The sequence below is a fragment of the Pongo abelii genome, chromosome 7, assembly GCF_028885655.2.
Source record: "Pongo abelii isolate AG06213 chromosome 7, NHGRI_mPonAbe1-v2.0_pri, whole genome shotgun sequence".
In the NCBI taxonomy this organism is placed as follows: domain Eukaryota; kingdom Metazoa; phylum Chordata; class Mammalia; order Primates; family Hominidae; genus Pongo; species Pongo abelii.
In genome coordinates, this window is record NC_071992.2 from 68402179 (window position 1) to 68420963 (window position 18785).

The following is an 18785-nucleotide window of genomic DNA, read 5'->3' on the forward strand; positions in this document are numbered from 1 at the left end:
ATCTTGATGTGACTCATTCGCCACCAGCTCCATGCAATCATTAAGTCCTGTCACTTCCATATTTTTAATAACTAAAAAAACTGATCTTCTTTCCTCTGTCCTTGCTATCACCATTATTACTTAGGGAACAACTGCCTCATCTCTAGAGTGATCTAAGAGTTCCCACCTTGTTTCCTTGCCTCTAAACTTGCCACGCAGCAGGCAGGGTGACGTCAAACACAAACCTTCTCACGGTAGCCCCCTGTTCAGTCCTCTAATTGCTTCCATTATTCCGGGAAAACGTCCACACTCCTTAATGTGACAAGGAAGGTTCCCCTACCTCAGCAGCCACATCTCTCCCAACTCACCCCTTCAGCCTCCATCCTCAGCCTTACAGGGGCCAAGAGCCACTCGGCATGGGTGGCTACTGAGCCCCAGGAAGAGGGCACATGCAGACTGAGCTGTGCTGAGTGTAAAACAATTACCAGATTTTTCAGACTCAGTGTGAAAAAAATGGAAAATATCTCATTAGAAAATTTTACACCAATTACTCGTTGAAATAATGTAGAAATATTGGGTGAAATAAAATATTATTAAAATTAACTTCACTTTTTTTAACTTTTCAAAATATGGCTACTTGAAATTTTTACATCTCTCCTGTGTCGCTCGCATTACAATTTCACAGGGCTGTGCTCCTCTAGGCAACAGAATTCCATGCAGATCCCCTGCTTTGTCCCTTCTGGCAACGCCATCCACTAGACAGTATTTGTTAGGTGCTACCTTGAGGTGGGCACCAAGTGTGAGCTAACAGAGGGCCAGCAAAGCACAAAGCCCCGCCCTCCTCCTCCTCATCACATGTGTCAGCTCCTGCTTAAGGCCTCAGCACAGGCCGCCTGCCTCCAGGAAGACAGTCCTGATTTTACCAGAACCAAGATAAACGCTTCACTCATCTTTCTCCAAGGGATGAGGAGCTCGGTCCTATCTAAGCATGCAACACACTGTGCTGTCATTTTCTGTACTTGTCGGTCCTCCCACTAACAGTCTCTAGCTCCATGAGGGCAGAAACATACATCACCATAGCCTAGAACAGGACCGGACACAAAACAAGTGCTCAATAAACCTTTAATGAACAAATTAATAATTAATACAATTAGTCTTGTGGTTCCAGTTCCGCTCTTGGATGATGACTGACAGCTGGAGATTCGAGGGCAGAGGCTGAAAACCTTTGGGCCAGAGCAGCTGCCCTCCTCAAACCTCCCCACACCAAACATAAGAGACTAGCACCACATGTTTTTTTTGGCCAGCCCAGTTTTCGGTTGTTTTTTTTTTTAAGTTATATTTTTGTCTTTAAAATTAGGACGACCGGACCAGAAAAAAGTGAAGTTGGTATTTTGGAAGAGAGGAAGAAGAAAATATGAAACAGGTTCACTGTGCACTGGTTACCAACTTGGCTGAATTTGGAGAAACAGAACACCCACACACAAGAGGCTATATGAAGCAGATTTATTACTTACAGATAGGCAGCAAGGGACAACAGAGGCCTGGGATCCATGGCAAGCCAGTCCCCCAACGTGCAAGAAAGCAGCCCAGGGCAGATGAAGTCTCATCTGTGCATGCCTCACTTCCAAGGCAGCTGAAGGACCCCAGGAAGTAGCCCACCCTGAGTTTTACACCCTGGGGGCCACATGATGTGCTGGGCTAATGTGCTGAAGCTCACCCTGCTGTGGGGAGGAAGGGAGTGTGGAATGGAGCCCAGGCTATTCCAGGCTGTCCTTCCCTATCTGGGGATATTACACTCCCAGCATATCTACAGTTATTCTTGTAAACTACAAGTGAGAAAGGAGACAGAATTGGGTCTGTCCAAGGCCACCAGGAGAACTGCCCTGCAGACAGGGCAGAAAGTCCAGCCACAGCTCTGTAGAAGTCCTTCAAAGTCCTCGGAGGAATGGGCCTCAGGCACTGTACTAGCCCAGGTCATCCTCCCACTCTGGCTTCACTCAGCAGGTAAAGGAGAGACAATTGGCGAATGAACAGGCCAGGCAGGAAGCAAGGGAGCTTCCTGCACCCAGGAATTTGGAAGGGCATACCCAAACCATGCCAGCTGATGTGGAAAGCTGAGCTAGAACATCATGATGACACAGCTCAGCCTGTGCCTCTAGAGCAATCATGACAGGGTCTTGCGCAGGAAAAGCAGTCTACAGAGAAGAAGTGAGCAGCGTGGCTATGAATGTAGAAACCACGCGAGAATGGGAGGTGGAAAACACTACCACCTGCCTCGCTTCCCGCCAGCTTTCTGGTCTCCAGTTTCAGTGGACTGTGTGACTTCGCTTAACTTAGATTGTGTGAGCCACCTGATATCCTTGTCACATGTCTCCTTATATTTAAGCTAACTTCGGTAGGTATTTGTTTCTTGTAAACAAACTGTTCTTGGAGAAGAACAAGAAAAACATGTTTAGACTTAGTTCAACTAAGGTATTCTCACTAGCAGTATCAATTACATTCCTGTTTTGTTCTGATGGATCTTCTAGTGGCTAACTTGTTTCTATAATAGATCATTTACATTATTTCTTAAGGTATAGCTTCTTGAATTTATTAAAATATTGCAAAGTTTTTTTAGATTATCATTTAAGAATCAATTTTACCAAAACCATAAGTCTGAGTACACACTATATATTGCATCAATGGACCTCAGTTACGTAAGAGAATATCCTACTTCTGAGGAGATCTGTGCCCACGTATTCAGGGCTGCAGGGTCATAATGTCTGCCACTTATTCTCAAGCAGCTCAGAAAGAGAGAGAAAGAGAACACATACAAATGCAGCATAATGTCAAAGCTGGTGACTACAGATGAAAGCAGCTTTTCAGTAGTTAAAATTCTTTCCAATTAAAAAACTCAAAAACAAAGACTCAGGAGAACATTTTTTCTTTCCACTCTTCCCTTTTCCACCTCAACCAGGAGGACAAAAGCACCATACTGTGGGGAGGGGAGCAGTAGGGTGAAGGACTCTGGCTCTTTCATGATTTTGTTGGGCTCTGGACTCACCGACATCCACAGTCCACGTGACATGAGAAAGATAAATCCCTTACTTATTAAAATAAAAATCCAAAAAGAAGTAAAATTAACATTCAGGTGACTGTAATCTTATTAAGCCTTCACGCGACTTCAAAGGATGCCTTCTGGTGTTAGTTCCACTACTGCTAGAATCCCAGTTCCACTTCTGACAACACTGCTGTGACTCCTGACACACAGCGTGCTCACAGGGTGCCTTTGCCTGAAGTCCTCCTGGTACCCCAGCCACATCTCCACCAACTCACTCCTTAACCCTTAACACCTCTAGCACTGCCTGATCCCGCCTGTTCCCAAGCTCCTGTGACATCTACATACACTTCTGTCACAGCTCTCACGATAAGGAAGGAGACCACCTCTCTTATTGTCTCATATCTCAGAAAAAGAAAGAGGAAGTAAAAGCTAAAGAAAGGCAAAAATGAGATCAATAGTCAGACAGCCTGGCGCCACACCCCAGGCCTGGTCTGGTAGTTAAAAATCAACCCCTGACCTAACCACTGTATTATCTATAGATTCCAGGCACTGTATAAGGAAGCATTGTGAAACTTTCTGTTCTGTTCTGTTCTGTCTTGATTGCTGATGCATGCAGCCCCAGCCACGTACCCCATGCTTGCTCAGTTGATCATGACCCTTTCACATGGACCCCCTTAGAGCTGTAAGCCCTTAAAAGGGCAGGCATTTCTCTCTCGGGGAGCTTGGTTTTGGGACGCAAGTCTGCTGAAGCTCCTGGCCGAATAAAGCCACTTCCTTCTTTAAGCTGGTGTCAGAGGGGTTTTGTCTGCAGCTCGTCCTGCTACATTTCTTGGTTCCCTGACCGGGAAGCGAGGTAATTAACAGATGGTAGAGGCAGCCCCTTAGGTGGCTTAGGCCTGCCCTCTGGAGCATCCCTGGGGGGGACTCCAGCCAGCCTGAGCGACACAGATCCTGAGAGCGCTCCGGGGTAAGCATTTGTCCTGGTAGAACACCTCATCAGAGCGGTGCACGGCAGTCCCCCACGGAGGATCAACGCAGTGGCTGAACACTGCGAAGGAACTGACGCTTGGAGTTGGACATCTGGAATACGGTTAAGACTGGTCTTAGGAACTTGCCCACTCCATTTGAGTGGAAGCGTGGCCTGATCACCCACAGTGTGCCTTTATTGGCACTTTGATTTTGTTTTTGATTTTGACTTGGCTTGAATTGCTTGATGAACAGGCATGCCTTTATCGACACTTTGGCTTTGGTTTTAATTTTGATTTAGTGTGAATCAGACGAGTGACCTTTTACCCTTTCCTTCTTGTAGTGTGAGTGTTGTTTTGTCTCAAAAAATAAAAATAAAAAATAAGTTAGACAGAAAGTAAGCCCACTCTGCTAGGAACTATGTTAAAATATATACATATATAAAAAAATAAGAAAAAAGTCATCAAAACATCCAAAACTTACTCTATTAAAGTGCGTGTTACAGAACCTTAAAAAAGGTTGTGCAGGGGATTATAGAGTTAAGTTAACCCCCCACAGGTTGAGAACTCTCTGTGAATGTAAATTAGAATTGCCCTTTTGGTGTTGGATGGCCAACAGAAAGAATTACAGACAGGGAACAATTGGCCATGTATTTCAGGTGGTGACAGGGGTCGGAGCCAGTGTACCCAGACCAAATTCCTTTATATTGACTCACAGTTAAACATAATATAGACAAAACCAGCATAGATCCAGCCCTGTTTAACAGCTTATTGCAAAAAAACAAAGAAACAAAAAAATTACAGTAAGAGCAGCTTCGCCAGCAGACACAGAATTAAAAGAAGAAATCCCAGAAACAACAAGAGAAACCAGTTTTGCAGGAGCCGCCAGAGGTAACAGAAATTCTCCCTCCATATGTCCCAGCCTACCCCTGCTTTACCGAGGCCAGCAGCCCCCCAGGAACCAGGTTCAGGAGCTAACACGCCCCAGGTCTCACCTCAAAGGGGAGGATCAGAGCCTCGAGAGGCCAGGGAAGGAAGTCAAGATAGTCAAGCGAGCAGTCTCAAATCTGGCCGTGCTCAAGCTATGCAAATGCCCCTGACGGAGCAGCGATATACTGAGGTAGACAAGGACGGGCATATGGTAGAAAGGTGTGCCTTTGTGTATCAACCCTTCACCTCTGCTGATCTCCTCAATTGAAAGAATACCCCATCTTATACTAAAAAGCCTCAAGCCTTAATTAATTTGCTCTAAACTATTATCCAGACTCATAACCCTACTTAGGCTGACTGCCGCCAGCTGCTCATGTACTGAGGACAGCTGGTTCACCTGCCTGGACTTGAAGGATGCTTTCTTTAGCATCAGACTAGCTCCTGAGAGCCAGAAATTGTTTGCTTTCCAGCGGGAAGATCCAGGGTCAGGTGTCACCACTCAGTACACTTGGACCTGGCTTCCCCAAAGGTTCAAGAACTCCCCCACTATCTTCTGGGAGGCCCTGGCTCAAGACCTGCAAGTTTCACGCCAGAGACCTAGCCTGTGTGCTGCTCCAGTGTGTCGACGACCTCCTGCTGGGACACCCCACAGCAGTCGGGTGCGCCAAAGGAACAGATGGCCTGCTCCATCACCTGGAGGACTGTGGGTATAAGGTGTCCAAAAAGAAAGCCCAGATCTGCAGACAGCAGGTATACTACCTAGGATTTACTATCCGACAGGGGGAGCGCAGCCCAGGATCAGAAAGAAAGCAGGTCATTTGCAACCTACTGGAGTCTAAGACCAGAAGGCAGGTGAGAGAATTCTTAGGAGCTGTGGGGTTCTGCAGGTTATGGATCCCAAACTTGGCAGTACTGGCCAAACCTCTGTACCAAGTCACAAAGGGAGGCAACCAGGAACCTTTTGAATAGGGGTCTCAACAGCAGCAAGCCTTCTGTGAGTTAAAAGAGAAACTCATGTCAGCCCCAGCCCTGGGTCTGCCTGACCTGACAAAGCCATTTACACTATATGCATCAGAGAGAAAAAATGGCAGTTGAGGTTTTGACCCAGACTGTGCGGCCCTGGCCGAGGCTGGTGGCCTACCTCTCTAAACAACTAGACGGGGTTTCTAAAGGTTGCCCCCATGTTTGAGAGCCTTAACAGCAACTGCCCTGCTAGAACAAAAAGCAGATAAACTGACTCTTGGGCAAAACCTGAACATAAAAGCCCCCCAGTGCTGTGGTGACTTTAATGAATACCAAAGGACATCATTGGCTAACGAATGCTAGACTAACCAAGTACCAAGGCTTGCTCTGTGAAAATCCCCACATAACCACTGAAGTTTGTAACACCCTGAACCCCATCACCTTGCTCTCAGTATCAGAAAGCCCTGTCGAGCATAACTGTGTAGAGGTGCTAGACTCAGTTTACTCTAGCAGACCTGACCTCTGGCACCAGCCTTAGGCATCAGTGGACTGGGAACTGTAAGTGGACGGAAGCAGCTTCGTCAACCCACAAGGAGAAAAATGTGTGGGATATTGAGTGGTAACCCTGGATACTGTCACTGAAGCCCAATCATTGCCCCAGGGTACTTCAGCCCAGAAGGATGAACTCACTGCTTTAATTCAGGCTTTAGAACTAAGTGTAGCTAAGACTGTGAACATCTACACTGACTCTCGGTGTGCCTTCTTAACCCTCCAAGTACATGGGGCATTATACAAAGAAAAAGGCTTGTTAAACTCCGGAGGAAAAGACATAAAACATCAGCAAGAAATCTTGCAACTACTAGAAGCAGCGTAGAGGCCCCAAAATGTGGCAGTCATGCACTGCAGATGTACTGCAGGGGACAGTAGCGCGCTTCCACTAAATTGCTTTAGGGAACTCCTGGGCTGACTCAGAGGCTCGGAAAGCTGCATCCACCCACTACCAGGCGACAGTCACAGCCCCCCTTCTCCCTCAAGCACCTGACGTGTACCTACTTATTCTAATGAAAAAAAAGGACTTTTTCCAGACAGAATGAGGACAAATAATAGAAGAAGGATAGATCCGGTTACCGGATAAAAGGATAGCTGTGCCACAACTGCGAGGAGCCACAGTTGTACTGGCTGTGCATGAGACCACCCACCTAGGCCAAGAGTCACTTAAAAAGTTGTTAGGCCAGTTATTCTACATCTCACATTCATCAGCCCTTGCCAAAACAGTGGCACAGTGATGTATTACCTGCCAGCAGCACAATGCGAGGCAAGGTCCAGCCGTTCTGCCCGGCATACTAGCTTATGGAACAGCCCCCTTTGAAGATCTCCAGGTGGACTTCACAGAAATGCCAAAATGTGGAGGTAACAAGTATTTACTAGTTCTTGTGTGTACCTACTCTGGGTGGGTGGAGGCTTATCCAATACAAACTGAAAAAGCTTGTAAAGTAACCCATGTGCTTCTCCGAGATCTTATTCCTAGATTTGGACCGCCCTTATGAATTGCCTCAGATAACGGGCTGGTGTCTGTAGCTGGCTTGGTACAGAAAACAGCGAAGGTATTAAAGATCACATGAAAACTACATGCTGCCTACCAGCCACAAAGTTCAGAAAAAGGTAAAACACATAAACTGGACACTCAAGCAGCTACTGAAGAAATATTGCCAGGAAATTCATTTAAAATAAAATCAAGTTTTTGCCTATGGTCCTCCTCCAAGTCAGGTGCACCCCCACCAAACAAACTAGGTACTTGCCCTATAAGATTCTGTTCAGTCGGCCACCCCGCAAATCATAAGCCCCCCAAATTAAAAGCAACCTCCAGGAACTAGGGGAATTAACCTTAAAAAAAGCAAATGCAGGCTTTAGGAATAGCCATACAAAATGTTCATAATTAAGTACATAAAAATGCCTATAAGCCTGACACTCCTTTAAATCTGGTGACTCTGTTTAGGTTAAAAAGTAAAATCTAATTTCTCTAGGATCCATATAAGATAAGCCCTATACTGTAATCTTGTCCACTCCCACTGCTGTTAAAGTTGCAGGTGTTGTGTCTTGGATCCACCACAGTCGGCTAACACCGACCGGCATCTCAGGACAAGTGAACCAGCCAAAAGGACTCAGATCATCCAACCCAGCTAATCCTAAGACAAGACTGAGCTGCTGCTGAGGAAACAACAAGCCCTGCTCTAGTCACACACCAGAAGCTGACTAGTCTACGCATAGCCGAAGCTTGAGGACTCATCAAACAAGTAATATAGTTAGAAATTTTAGAACTGGTAGTATTCTTGTATACTGTTTTACTATTGTTCTGTCACTGTACTCAATCTTTTTCCCAGGTAAGGACCTCTTTTGTCCTTGCTAGCACCTATATAAAAGTGTCCCCACTGTAGACATACTACTTAGTCAAAGAACCCAGACCCATCTGGCCCAGCAGCATTTCCAAGTCTTTAAGTCATTCTTTAAGCATATAAACCAAAAGTTACCAGAGCCTCCTCCCTTAGCTAAAAACATTGCTGGCAGCCTAGGCCATGTTATGTTTGTAGAAAGACTAACACAGGAGACCAATGGCCTTAGGAAGCAAAAAAGTTAATGCCTCAAAATAACTTTGACTAATTCTTTCCCCAAACAGACGCCCACAAGTTCAAGCATCTAGCTGTTAAAAACTTCCATTATTAAAAGCCAAACCCCCATCTACATGCTCAATCAAATCATACAGTTGCAGGCCATCTTAGAAATAATCACTAATAAAACTGGCAGAGCTTTGACCGTTTTAGCCCGGCAAGAAACCCAAATGAAAAATGCCATCTATCAGAATAGACTGGCCCTAGACTATTTACTAGCAGCTGAAGAAGAAATCTGTGGAAAATTCAACCTAACCAATTGCTGTCTGCACACAGATGATCAAAGGCAAGTAGTCAAAAATATAGTTAGAGACATGACAAAGTTGGCACATGTGCCTGTACAGCTTTGGCACAAGTTTAATCCTAAGTCTTTATTTAAAAAATAGTTTCCAGCTATAGAAGAATTTAAAACCCTCATTGTAAGTGTATTGCTAGTAATAAGAACTTGCTTGCTGCTGTATTACCCTTGCTCCTTCAAATAATAAAAAGTTTTGTTGCTACCTTAGTTCATCAGAAAACCTCGGCACAAATGGTATTACATGAATCATTATCAATCTGTCTTGCAGGAAGACCTAAGTAGTGAAAATGAGAATGAAAACTCCCACTAATAAGTGAGATTCTCACAGGGGGGAATAAGGAAGGAGACCACCTCTCTTATTGTCTCATACCTCAGAAAAAGAAAGAGGAAATAAAAGTTAAAGAAAGGCAAAAATGAAATCAATAGTCAGACAGCCCGGCGCCACACCCCAGGCCTGGTCTGGTAGTTAAAAATCAACCCCTGACCTAACCACTGTATTATCTATAGATTCCAGGCATTATATAAGGAAGCACTGTGAAACTTTCTGTTCTGTTCTGTCTCGATTACTGATGCATGCAGCCCCAGCCACATACCCCTTGCTTGCTCAATTGATCACAACCCTTTCACATGGACCCCCTTAGAGCTGTAAGCCCTTAAAAGGGCAGGCATTTCTCTCTCAGGGAGCTCGGTTTTTGGGACGCAAGTCTGCCAAAGCTCCCAGCCGAATAAAGCCACTTCCTTCTTTAACCTGGTATCTAAGGGGTTTTGTCTGCGGCTGGTCCTGCTATGACAGTGCACTGAAATTGTGTGCTATGCCTTTATTTTCTACTTTGTATTTCTCTACTTTAGCACAAATTGAATTTTCTAACAAGTATTCCTGCCTGTAATTAGAGACAATTACAGAGATAAAAGTAAACACTCCCATAACTCTCTTAACTGAGAAAAGAGGTGGATACAAATGGAACAGCACAGTGTTCAAACCAGACACTGAAATGTTTTCTCAGAATACATTTCTGGGATATTTAGCAAGGCAGGAAAAACTGTCATCCAAGAGACTGTTTTCATTTCAGGCTTCTAAATGCCTAGCCCTTAAGGAAAATAAGGCAAGAAGAGCACAGCTCCTACCAGTGTGAGAGGTGCCTCTAGGAGAATGTGGTACAGATCTGATACAGTGTGGTGGGAGAAATCTGGTCTTTTAGGAAAACCTCTGGCCCTGTACTAACACTTTGGCAACTTTATGCTGAATTCCTTTTTTAAAATGTAAGTAAAAACAGATGATAAACTTCATCTAATTCATCTAAGAGGATTTAGATTTAAAAATGTAACTGCTGCACTGTTGCACAATTCTTTTAAAATTTAAATGGAATAAAAATTCAATTAAAGAATATTCACATCAAAAGGTACCTTTCTTAAGACAACAGGCTGATAGTCCTCCTCCTCTTTTTGGTCAATTCCTCAGGTTTTTACTAGTGACAAAAACCTGTCAATTCATTTCCATTAGCTATGAAACATTTTCCCCCATCAAGACTTAACATCTGGGTGACATACATAAAGGGAAACTGAGAAAATAATTCAAAAACTTAAATCTCTTAGTGAATATAAAGTTTGCTTAATCTTTATTAAATTTTTAGTATACTCTGCCAACCATTCTATTGAGTTTATTGGATTTAAAAGATGTGCCATCTCTACTAAAAATATAAAAAATTAGCTGGGTGTGGTAGCGGGCACTTGTAATCCCAGCTACTTGGGAGGCTGAGGCAAGAGAATCGCCTGAACCCGGGAGGTGGAAGTTGCAGCGAGCCAAGATCACGCCACTGCACTCCAGCCCAGGTGACAGTGCAAGACTCTGCCTCAAAAAAAAAAAAAAAAAAAAAAAGCGTGCACATGCACGCACACACACAAAGCCCATGAAATGAAATATGCCAAGTGATCACAAATGTAACTGCCCCACCCACAGAAGGAAGAGAAAGCAATGAAAACCAAAGCAAGTTAATTCATTTTTCTCTACCTCTCCTTACTAGACCAGGCTTTTTTTTCGTCTATGCTTTATTGATCCTTTAAATCCCACTTTAGGTACCTGTTTGTCTACAAAGCCAATCGTAAGCAAACAAAACCAAAACATGAACTAGATCCACAGATCCCCACACTTAGTCATGTGCACCTATGTGTGAAACCTGTAATTGATTTTATGTTTAATTATAAAGTCCACAGACTAAATTATCCATCAGGGGTTTTCTTTACTGTCAAAATGCTTATTTTCCAACTCTTCTGAATATTTATTTAGGCTGATACTTTGCAACAATCTGAGATTTATGTTATGCCAGCATTTCCAAATCAACTGTAATTCAGTGGTGCAGAGTGTCCAGAAAAGTTAAAGTTAATACAGTCTTAGGAAACATTTCTAACTTGCAAAGCAGCAGCAACCTTCGATTGGGAGGCTGAATTACCAGTTGATAGTGAGATAACAGCTGTAAAAAATTCCTCTTTACCTAGAATTGGTTTTCATATTTTTAAAAATCCAGTTATATTTGTTTTTTTCAAATACAGAAAACATATGACATTAAAGACATTTTCAAATGTTCCTCCACTAAAAATATCATAATAATGTGGAAAATTCCAGGTACCCAGAAAGAGACCAGGTACCCAGAAAATTTCAGGTACCTAGAAAATTCCAGAGACCCAGAATGAGAATCTAGAAATTAATTTAGAAATTAGAATTCTAATTTAGAAATTAGAAATTAATTCTGGAAAACGTTAAATCTAGAAATGTTATGTTTATTAAAAATCATGTGGAATGTTTTGGTAACTTGATTATTATCCTAAAAGTTAGCTAAAACACATAAGAGGCTTTTTTTTTCTTTAGTTCATAAGTAACTATTTTAATCACTGTGTTTATGGCTCTGCACTTACAGAATAACTAAAATATGCAAAGCACATAGAAACACCAGAGAACAAAGTAGTATCATCCATACCCTTGGCCTGGTGAGTTTTTCTGTTATATTAATTTACCTAAGCATAAAAATCTAGATGGTAACACACTCTTATAACTTATTATGCTGCTTAAGAAAGGGCTGAACAAGAATCTAGAGACAAAAACAGAAAATTCTACATGAGATCCTCTACCTACAAAAGTCAGTGTTTCTTTCCTGAAGTCCTGAGCTGTCCATACGCACATATCGTTGCTTCTGCATTAGAGGCTGATTACATTTAAAATCATTCTGTAGGAGAAAAACGATGACATCTTATGATGTGAAATGAATGAATTAGGTGTATATACACAAGTTCTCTAAGTTGTCACTGTTTATATATTCTGCCAAATTTATGAATATAAAAATCCAGCACTGCACAAAAGAACAAAGGGTGCACCAGGAATGCCATGGTGGGCACAAAAAAGATGAGAGCTGCGGAGGTCCGCGAGTAGGACTGACCTGCTCAGGCCTCCCAGCTGAGGGCGCCCAGTGGGTGCCACTGTCCCCTCCTTCCCCCGGCAACTCTATTCCTCCTCCACCGCTCCTCACCCACTCTCAGTCAGGGTTATTTATAATCCATTGTTCCACAGAAATACAGATGTGATGTGGAAGGGGAGAAACGCTGGTATTCTAACACCTACAATTCAAGGATACAGTTTTGAAATCAATCATAAAATAATTAAATAAGTATTTTCCCATTATATAACTCTATACTCCATATGATATAAACTCAAATGTATCTCTACATTATCAAGAAACTTAATGTTTAACTCCTTATAACAGAATCAAAATCAAAATCCATATCTGACCCAGGTTCCATGATTTCATAAGTAACATATATTACACTTAAAATGTAATTTTGAAATTATACTTAAAATTTTTTAAATTCATGGCAGAAAGTAATAAATGTTAATTTTATTGTATCCAAAGTTACAATTTAACCTGATAAACAAAAACTTCAGGAATAATGCAATATCAAAAACCTAAAAATCCTTTAGGGCAGAAAAACCCAGGGATGCAGGCAAAGTGCCGCTGCTGCTGCCTGTCACGCAGACCTTCATGCTTTCATCTGTGCTTGCATTTTAATTATGTTCAAATAATTATTTCACTATGGAGGGCTAAAATATACCATTTATAATAACTCGTTTCCATTTAAATCAAGCCAATGCTAAAAGAAAAACTCCACTGTATTTTCAAGTTTTCACTTGGTACAAAAGAAAACAATTTAGAGAAATTTATAAGATTCTTTAGAACACCAGTAGCATACCTTAGGTTAAAAAGCCCCTATTTTAGGCAGGTAGAAAGGTAGTCTTTATGAGTTTAGTATAGACAACTAGGTTACCTGAAAAAAGGTATCGATCCAAACCTCTTTTACATTTGGGGATATACTTTGCAAAAGATTACTTTCCAAATGGTATTCTATTTAGTCTCATATTAAACTGGTATTGTAATAAGTTGTTATTACTTGAGCAACTTTCATTCTCTGGCACAGGGAGCCACAGAAATTTATAAGTCACAATCAAATACAGAGATCACAGGTGAATTTTAATCTTCCTTAATACAAAAATTTCTCTATGAAGGAAGTGTGGGAAAATACTAACACTAAGCTTCTCCATTAAATGCAAAGGAGATAATCATAGTTAAAACATTAAAATTTAAGAAGTTTGCCATATAATTAGAAAGAGAGAGGAAAAAAGAATACTCTCTCATGAAGAGCAAATAAACCAGTATTTCCCTGTAAAGACAGAATACTCTTCCTCCTATAATCACACACAGAGAAATGCACTGAGACTACATCAAGTTCCTAAATTCAAGAAAAAAGTCAAATTTTAAAAATTTCATCTTCAATACGTGATCATCTGAACAACAAAAATTCTCAACTAAAAAATTTCCTCCACTGGCAAAGGGAAAAGGTCAACATCCTATTTCACACACATCTTGCCTCTCATATTAGGAATATACATTTTTTAAAACAAGAAAACCACTAACCCAACAAGAAAGACTTCAACAGAAATAAGTTAATAAAATAATAACTGTATTTCAATACCCCTAATTCCAACACAATGGAAAAATAAAACTTTGACTTTCACAGAAACTTTAGAAAAACATCTGGCAACTATAAGCTCACTGGTTGCAATGGCCTGAAATTCTATTAAATGCCAACATCCTTTAAATTAAATTCCTGAAAGAGATATAAACAAACCATAAGATATGAAATTACTAAATAATTGATTTATGTTGAAAAATCTAGCTTGGGGTAAAGTGAAGTAAGGAGAGAAATCCAGTGGTGTATCCTATGTTTTACTGACAGACCTGAAGTTTTTCCTCCTGCTAAACTGATAAAAACCATTCTGGGGTTTTCACCTTCTGTTTTGATCCCATTCTTCTTGCACTGAAGTTATGGAAAAAAGTAAAAACATTTTCAGCCCATCAAGTGCTGTCCGCACTAGCTCTGAATCTACCCCAAGTCCATCTACTTCTTATCTCAATGTTTATCGTCTAGGCCAACCCACCAACTACCTCAGCCCCAGACTACCATGAGAACCAGCTCAAATGCTTTTCATGCTTTCTCACTTACCCTTGCACAATCCATTCTCCAGGCAGTAGCCAAAGTGACCCTTTCAAAACATAAACCACATCTTGTCATTCCCCTATTTAATATCCTTGCAATGGTTTTCAACTCATCTTACAGGAGTCAAATTATAGCCTACAAGGCCCTACACGATCAGGTCTCTGCCTACCTCTCCTGAACCATGTTTTTCCCCTCGTACCGTCCTTCATGTCAGAGTTTGCCCTTGACCATCCTTCATATCAGAGATTCCCAACATCAGCACTGACATATACTTCTTTAATTCTGGGGACTGTCTGCATTACAGGATATTACCAGCACTCCAGGTCTCTATCCACTAGGTGCCAGTAGCACCTCCACCCCTGAGTGTCACAACCACATAATTCCCTGTACATTGCTTTAAACAAGCCAAGCTCGTTACTACTTCATGGCCTTTTCACCTCTCGTTCCCTCCACCTAAAATGCTTATTCACCCCAGTAATAGAGCTGTATGGCTGGTTCCTTATCATTATTGTCAACTTAGCTATGTGGCCTACTCAGGAAGGCTTTCTCTAATCATCCTATGTAAAGTTGCACCCACTTTCATCATACCTAACATCATTTAACTTATCAGAGTACAGATTTGTACACTTATCAGGGTACAAAGCTAGCACTCAAAAAGCAGTTGTAAGAATTTACATAAATGTCATTATTTATGATAAAAGTGTTAAGTGGCAGGAACATAATATTTAACACATGATACCACAGCAGCATTCCTGGATATTCTCCTACACTGTATTTGCCTGCATCTTCAAACGCACCCATGCTAGTGCATCATTAACCCTCTCCTTTGGAAGTGCTGGTAGCATTACTGTCAGTTACAAGCAATGTATATTTGTTCCTGATGCCTTAACAAAAAAACAGAGCATCCTTCCAGAGGGTGGGGAATGGAGAGGCATTTGAACTGTTTAAGATAGTGCTGAAGGCACTGAACACCCAATCTACAGCTAAAAGCAGCTATGCCAAGAGGAATCTTCATTTTTTCTATTATGTACACAAAGGGCTCACCACGTCTAAGTAGTTACTCTTTAATTGATCTTGTTTTAAGTGGGTACAAAAAAGTCACTAATTTTTATTTTAAAAATGAAAACAGGCAACAAAGAAGCACAACTCTAGTTACTTCAAAAGCAAAAACTATAGTGAATGAAATGTGAGAGCTGAATCTAAGTTGATTCATCAGCTTTTAGTGTTTTTATGTGAATCGGTAAAATTCATTCAGTTTACCATATGCTGAATAGTTAAGCCTTGCAAAATTGTGGCGTCTCTAAAGGAATCAGTAGTCCAACTGCATTCAGCTCCAAAAAGGACTGACTGACTTAAGTCACAGGGTCTTTTTAGTTACTTCTGGAGTCGTTTTTGAAATTATTATTTTGAATATACACTCCTTGAGACCTTTAGTGCAGTCCGTCTTTATAAAACTAATGTGTCATTGCTCTGAATTACTAAAATATATTTCTAAATTTTGAATCAAAATCACTGATTTTTAAAATGATCATTCAAAGCATTTACATAAGAACTTTTAGAATGGCAAGTGAGAGTTTGCAGACTAATGTATAAGTGTGAGCAAAAAGCCGTGGCATACCAGTTGTGCACCATGAGCTTCTGCACGGCCAGCAGAGCGTTATAGCGGACCTGCTGGTCTTCGTGATGCATGTGGTTCATGACCAGCTGCTTCCCACCGAGCTGCTCGATGACCCTGCAAACGGGAGAGACGTGGTGAGGAAGATGCAATTACTCTCGAATTCACAGTTTGTAAGCAGGCAGCTCAAATACCAACACGCTAAATAGGAAAGTAACAATGTACGTAAATAAACCAAACGTGTCTTTTTTTTACACCATTTTCCCTGAACCACAGATTTACAGTATTCAAATACTTTCTTTTTTGAATTCCTAATGATAAATCCAACAGTTGTTCTCATTTCTCATCTCTAATCCAGAAATGTATGATCTGCCTAGATACCACCCATGCACTAGTATTTTAGATCATGGTTTTCTAAGTGGCTGAGTATTAACGTTTTTATTATCAGTATTTCTTGCTTGTTTAATATCAGTATTGAACACCATCTGATTTTCATAACAACATACAATCAATATCAAGCCCACCAGTGACCATGCTGTGTGAAGATAGGGGCTTAGATGTGGATAGCAGGGAACAGGGGGTTAAAGAGCACCCATGCTAATTTCCTGGAAAAGACTACTGATTTTAAGATATCCACCCCTTTCCAATAACAATGGGATATGCCATGTGACTTGGGCAGTGAGATGGAGGAGAACATTCATATCTTCGAGAGCACTGAGATGACTGACAACCGACACTGCTTTCTATCACCACACTTCTGACATCCTGAAAATCCACTTAATTACAAACACAAAGGAAAGTAAAAATGGCTATTTCTTCATGCACAGAAATTGGTCCTCTGTTCCTTTGCAAAGGTGTGGTAACAGACAGAGCTGTGGAGTCTCAACTTCCATATAACAGTGTGGACTGCCCTGTCCATTCTTCAGCCACCAGTCCTGTCTAATGGAGGATACCTATGATATAGTCAGTGACAAGTGGCACCTTAATGCAGTACGGTGTTTGGTGGTTTAAGACAATCTCACAGATCAGTAAGGTTTCTGGGGTCAGGAAGAAATAAGTAGATGGGGATTGGAGTGAGAGGGAAGCTTTTATCTGCATACCTTTTCATATTTTATTCTTTAAAGCATGGTTTAAAAAAAATGTATTGAACTGAGGGGAAAAAAAGAACATAATGTAACTAACATCAAACATTAACTGAGTGCTTACTGCAGGCCAGGCACTGTACTTCAAAACATTATCTAATATATCAGCTCAGCCATTTATCAAACATGTTAATTAGACAAGTCCTTTACCTGGTAAATTCCTCCCTGACAAATAGGGAAGACAAGGATATCTTTACAGCGTTGCTGTGATGATTAAAGGACATAAAGCCTATGTCCCTGGAGGACACTAAGCCCAGCTCTGCAGCGATGATGACACAGGCTGCTCTCCTGCCTCCCATTCTCACTGTAGTCAAAGGAATCTTGGCAAAACTCTGCACATGATTTTTACTACTTAAAACAATTCAGTGGCTTCTACTTCTCTTAACAAAAGGACCCAGGCCAGGCACGGCGGCTCAGGCCAGGCACGGCGGCTCAGGCCTGTAATCCCAGCACTTTGGGAGACCAAGCTGGGGCAACTGCTTGAGCCCAGGAGTTCAAGACTAGCCTGGACAAGACAATGAGATGCTGTCCCCACAAAAAAATTAAAATAAAAAATTAGCCAGGCATGGTGGTGTGTACCTGTAGAGCCAGCTACTTGAGAGGCTGAGGTGGGAAGATTGTTTGAGCCCAGTTCAAGGTGACAGTGAGCTATGATTGCACCACTGCACTCCAGCTGGAGCAACAGGGTAAGACCCTGTTTCTTTAAATAAAAATAAAACAAAGGACCCAAATCCTTAAAATAGCTGACAAGGTCCTTTCACAGTCAGCTTTGGAGTCCCACTGAGCTTCACAGAGCACGGTCACAGGCTGCTTGTTCTCTAGACTGCCTCTGAGGCCTGAGCTAGCAGCCAACAGCACCATAGCTCCTGGCTGAAGGAAGCTTCTCTAACACACGAGTTTTCTCCATAGGCACGTAACAGCCCCTTCTTGTGCTTAGGAACATTACACAGCACTCCAGCAGAAGGTTTGGGGGCCATTTTAAACAGGAAAATCACCACACACGCACACAAAACCCCACAAAAATGAAAAAAAAAAATATGGCACTAAACAGACCACGTAAAGGACGCTTGTTTCTAGCATAAGAAACAACACAGGATGGCAGAACGCTGCCTTGTTCCCCCACAGCTGGGGATGTGTCCATTAGCGACTCCAATTATTCACCACTCTACACATGTCCATGGATAACTACAAAAGCACCTCTAGTATTGACACGGCTGTTGCAAATAAACTTTTTAGTAGGTGGGCAAATCCACAATTCTGGAACCAGTGAATAATGAGGATCAAAATACCATCTCAGAAAATTGCCATGTTGTGAGCAAAATAGGACTGATTAAAAACATACAGCTCACATACCATTACAGTAATATCAAATGTGAGCACTTTCCCCCACATTGGGCACTGTGCTAAATGTTCATATTTTTCATCTCATGTAATTCTCACAACAAATATACTGCCTAGCAAAAGCAGTGTTTTTGACATTCTAAACCCTTGTTCCTTATTACCACCAGCCAATAAAATTTTGAAAAGCTTTTAATGATTGATATTATTATGTTTATTTCTTTTTTTTTTTTTTTTTTTTTTGAGACAAGAATCTTGCTTTGTCAGCCAGGCTGGAATGCAGTGGCACGATTTCGGCTCACTGCAAC

General features: G+C 41.6%; 1 protein-coding gene across 6 annotated transcripts in view; it reads right to left on the bottom strand.

Moving 5' to 3' along the window:
* Window positions 1–18785, bottom strand: part of ATP6V1H (ATPase H+ transporting V1 subunit H) — a 129417-nt gene that overhangs the window by 12306 nt on the left and 98326 nt on the right. For all 6 annotated transcript variants that reach the window (NM_001132619.1, XM_054560921.2, XM_009243807.4 and 3 more), the window contains 1 exon segment: window positions 16001–16114. In NM_001132619.1, the coding sequence (NP_001126091.1) occupies window positions 16001–16114 (114 nt within the window).